Genomic DNA, 4790 nt, shown 5'->3' with positions numbered 1-4790 from the left:
TCAAGGTGTTTAGGCGTGTCTTCAGTTGAAGAAAAAACTTCATAGATTTTAGCTAAAACAATTAGCAAATAGTAGTATTTCTTTTTCCCAGAAGAGAACATATTTATGAGGGCAAATTAAGATACTCAAAAATATATAGAAAAACTATTGCAAACTTCATTTATATAACCTGTAGACATTTAACTGTGATGGGAAATTTTTAATATAAGAAAATGAAAAGGAGAGTCCTGTCATCATTCTTGACACAAAATCACACGATTAATTGGTCATACCAAATTCTTTTCTTTCTGCAAAAGTCTAACAATAGATCAGAACAATATTCACTCAGCTTCATGGAAGATCCCATAAATATAAAAAATCTATGCCATAACATGAACAAGAAATATATATATATATATATACTAGACAATAACAGTATTGTAGTACATGAAACAGGAATGTAATTCAAATATTACAGAAGTTGTAATATGGAGTAAATACTAGTAGGGAGTTATGTGAACCAATTGAAAGAGAACACAGAAAATAGATAAATCGACTATTTTGAGTGAGCCAGAAACTTTCAAACACAGTAAACTATATTTTCTTAACAAAATTCAACATATCCTTTATTCCATAATCATTCCTTTAAATATACAAAAAGGCTAGCAGACTCATCATATAGCAATACAAGATAACAATAAATAAAGACTACTACTCAACTTGTCCCACTATAAGAGATAGGAACCTTATTCAAATTGTACTACTTAGATATCATCTTATCTCATTATAATAAATAGGTTAGGATTATATCAAGGAGCTGCTAAAAGTGCTTGTGATTGCTTCTCGTAGCGGAAACCATTTGCCTTGGAGTCATCAGCGGACCAAACAAAGATACCATTAAGTTTTTGCTGATTCTTGAGACTATTGCAGGCTGTAAAGAACCCATTTTCAGGTGATAATCCACCGCTTCCATCGCTAATAAAGCTTGCTAACACCTTACCACCATTGTAATTGGAGCTTTGGGTGTTAAAGAAGTTTATGAATTGAGATACAGAGGTTCCCTTATCATACGCGTAAAACTGGAAATTTACATAATCTATTTGGTTCCCATATTTCCTCCAAAGGGCCAAGTAATGGCTCTGAACTTGATCATCATCGAATGGAGCTATGGAAGCGAATGAGATTACCTTATTCTGTTTCAGAGTTGTTATGAGCCGTCCGATGCACTCTGCAAAGGTGTTGGGATCAGCCTTAAAGTGCTCGTAGTCAATATCAATCCCATCCAAATGGAACTGCTTTATGATCATTGTGAGCGAAGAAACAGCATTAGAAACCCATGAATCCACTGAGGAGGGGCTGAAGAAAGCAAAGCCATTCCCTACACTGTCCCCTCCTAAGCTCAAGGCCACCTTCACGTTTGAATGGGTGTTCTTGATGGATGACACTTGGGAGGGGCTGAGATTATTAGAGTCCCAGAAGATGTTGAATTTTCCATTGGTAGGAGAAGGGGAGCCTGAGGTGTCATAGTCTATAGCAAAGGAAAGAATGAAGTGGAATTCAACATTTTGGTTTATGGGAACATCAGTAAATTTAACGTTCTTGAATTCAGCTCCTATGTATTCTCTGAAGAGGTTTGAGTTTGCGGGGGCTGCCTGGACTTGTATGTGGGAGATGAACAGAGCTTCAATAATGAGAAGGGTAATGGAGATCTTTGACAGTTCCATTGTAACTAACGGGTATATTTGAGTACTGAAATGGATACTCTAACACGCTATTATATAATGGAGGTTAGGGCCCAGAAAAAAAAAATTCATAATGGAGGTGAGGACCACGAGGAAATTAAAGAAAAAATAAGAATTCTTCTTGTGCCGTTGCCGTTGTTATTAATTGTAGTAGGGACATGATGTTTTCATATAAAAGCAAACCAAGTGGGTTGAATGCTCTTATGGCTTTTCATAGAATATTATGAATAGATATGAATACTGAGTCACTGACTTTTCCCATAATTAGGATTTGTTATTTGATCTTCTTAATTTTTTCTTTTTTTCTTATTCTCGTATTGTTGACAAAGTTGAAAGGAGAACAAAAAATTAGAGAAAGAAAAATAAACAGGTAGAAAAATCCATCTGACTCGATGCTTAAATTAAAATGGGTTCGAAGGGAAAGTAAGTTAACAAAATTTATTATCTCATTAGATGAATACTGACTTTTTCCATAATTATGATTTGTTTCCTGAATTTCCTTGTTTTTACCAATTTGGTTCTATTAAATATGAAGGAGAGTTTTTTCACTGTCATTTATTTCCAGGTTATGTAACGATGGAGAAAGTTTACTTTGGTTCCTTTTTTCCTCGATATATTTAAGTTTTTTCCCAATGCGTTCTTGTGGTCAATATATCTTCAATTAAACCACTAAGAAGCTAATGCAAGTAATTAATTTGGGAGGGGGTGGGGCTGAAATAGAATATTTGAACAATAGTAGGGCGAACAGAGATATGCCGAAAGTTTAGGCACCACACTGCATTTGTTTTTCTGGCCAAAATATAGACTGTATTTAATTGGTGGACGGCCGTAACTGCAATGGAATGGCATCAATCCTTAAATTCCGGAAGAGGATTCTTTTGACTCATATACTCGGTCACATCTGGGCGTCTTTTGTGGACGTTTAATATTCAGTCATAGCGGGGCGTCACATATCACAACATATTCCTTTAGATAAACATAAATGTATATTTGACTACATTTTTGTTGAGTTAGCATATTTAATATATTTTTGTTGGCATGATTTACTCAGCAAAGATATAGTCGAGATTAGGGGTGATAATTCATGTTTATGTGTCGAGTTCGGATCGTGTCGAGGCATAGGTATATAAGATTATATAGATCAACCATAACACAACTCATTTAATTAAATGAGTCAAATTGATCAATCCTAAACCTCTAATTTGGTATTGGGTTCGTATCGAGTTCATGGGTCAATGTAAATAAATTGCATTCCATTATGTCGTGTGTTGAGTTCGGATCTTGTCGAAGCATGGATGTAATATATGATTATATAGGTCAATCCTACCCAGCCAAATTCAATTAAACATCAGATTTATCAATCTTAACTTTTTAATTTTGTGTTAGATTCATGTCGAGTTCGCAGATCGTATCAAAAAATTGTTAGCCCTAATTAAAATGATTGTCAAAATACAAATAACCAAGTCTTATTACGTGGAATATAATGAGTACATCATATCACGATCACACGGTATCTACATAAATTGAGTTAGCATTATTCCAGAAGCTTCTAGATAGTCTCAGATTCCAGCGACGGTTTTATTGTTGCTGGATTGAATATATTCTGTAAATTGGTTATTAAAAATAAATAATGACTTCTAATTTAACTATGTGTGTGTGTTTGTGTGCAACAAAATATCTTAAATGCGGAATTTAAATAAGACAAGATATTTGTTACAAAGTGGAAACCCTGTGAAGAGAAAAACCACGCGGGGCAGCCAAACCCAGGAACTCCACTATCCAAAAACAAAGCTAGCTACAAGACACTCGTACTCACATACCCTTATGCAGTAGTCATATCTTTGACTTTGACACGAAGTCTATCGTGAACACTTCTCAACTAGATCTTCCACCTGAAGGGGTTTTTGATGGATTCCTTTACCTTAGGGCCGACCCCTAAGATAGACTTCACACGAACTGTTGAGCACACAGGGGCAAGGGCTTGAGAGCTAGCTAATCTTCGATTCTCCCTAAACAACCTCTCAAAGTTAAGAGAATTCAACATCGAATTCTGTACAAAACACATGCCTAGAGGCCTATATTTATAGGCTTCATAAAACCTAAATCTGCTAAAAATCAGAGTCCTCTGGGCGGTGTCCGGAAGGCAATCAAAGGGTGTCCGGGCGGTTAACTATTTCCGTTTCCGAAATTTCTCGAATTTCTGGCGGCCGTTCGGACGCTACTCTCTTTTCGTCCGGACGGTGGGCCGTCCGAACATTTATATTCATCATCCGGCTACTCAAGTTGTAGGATTTTTTCTTAGCTTTCTAACGACACCAATTTCGTCTCAATCCAATGCTTGAGCAGAGAGTTATGATAAAAACACTGAGACGTGTACAAAAATCTTCCTGGAAACCTGAAAAGTGTCCGGACAATGTTACCCTTCCGTCTGGACGGTTGCTGTTTCCTGATCTGTGTCTGAACATGAAATCCAATTTCTAGTCGGACTCTGCATAGCTTGACCTAGCATCCAGACGATGTTGTTCTGACGTCCGAACATCTTCAATGATGAAGCTTCTAAACACTGCGGGGCGTCAAGATGCCTTCAAAGGCCTGTCCGGACGGTTGCACAAGAACCGGCTGTTCTGACTTGGAAATTACATGGAATCTTCATGGACATCTTCTTAGAAACTTGTGACCATACACAAGGTATGAAATGAGACATTGTCCATATTACTTGAAGACTCTGAATAGAACCAATAATCCAGTTAAAAAACAACCGTTACATAAAGTATTTTTGTCAACCAGAATGTTGCCAATATAAAATACTAACAGTTATGATAAGTTGGGGTGTAAATATTCCCTTTGTTAGTTTTTCTGTTCGTAGCTTTATTCCCCTGTATTAGTTATTTATACATACAGTACTCAGTGCTTTTCAATACAACGGGAATAATTTTTTCTCAAACTTTCTCGTCTCTTTTCATTTCTTGTTATGGTATCAGAGCTATTCTGATAATCATTTACACTTTTCTTGCTTCATCTCGTCTTCAACCTTTTCCATTGAAGATTCTTCTCCCTATCATCTCCACC

General features: G+C 36.3%; 1 protein-coding gene across 1 annotated transcript; it reads right to left on the bottom strand.

Moving 5' to 3' along the window:
• Positions 1 to 589: 589 nt before the first annotated feature.
• LOC133877861 (chitinase 2-like) lies at positions 590 to 1723 on the bottom strand. The gene has a single exon (XM_062316301.1). The coding sequence runs from the start codon at positions 1701 to 1703 to the stop codon at positions 789 to 791; it is 915 nt and encodes a 304-aa protein (XP_062172285.1). The 5' UTR covers positions 1704 to 1723; the 3' UTR covers positions 590 to 788.
• Positions 1724 to 4790: the final 3067 nt, after the last annotated feature.

Source organism: Alnus glutinosa, chromosome 9 (assembly GCF_958979055.1).
Source record: "Alnus glutinosa chromosome 9, dhAlnGlut1.1, whole genome shotgun sequence".
Classification (NCBI taxonomy): Eukaryota; Viridiplantae; Streptophyta; class Magnoliopsida; order Fagales; family Betulaceae; genus Alnus; species Alnus glutinosa.
This window is presented reverse-complemented; position numbering and strand designations above follow the sequence as displayed.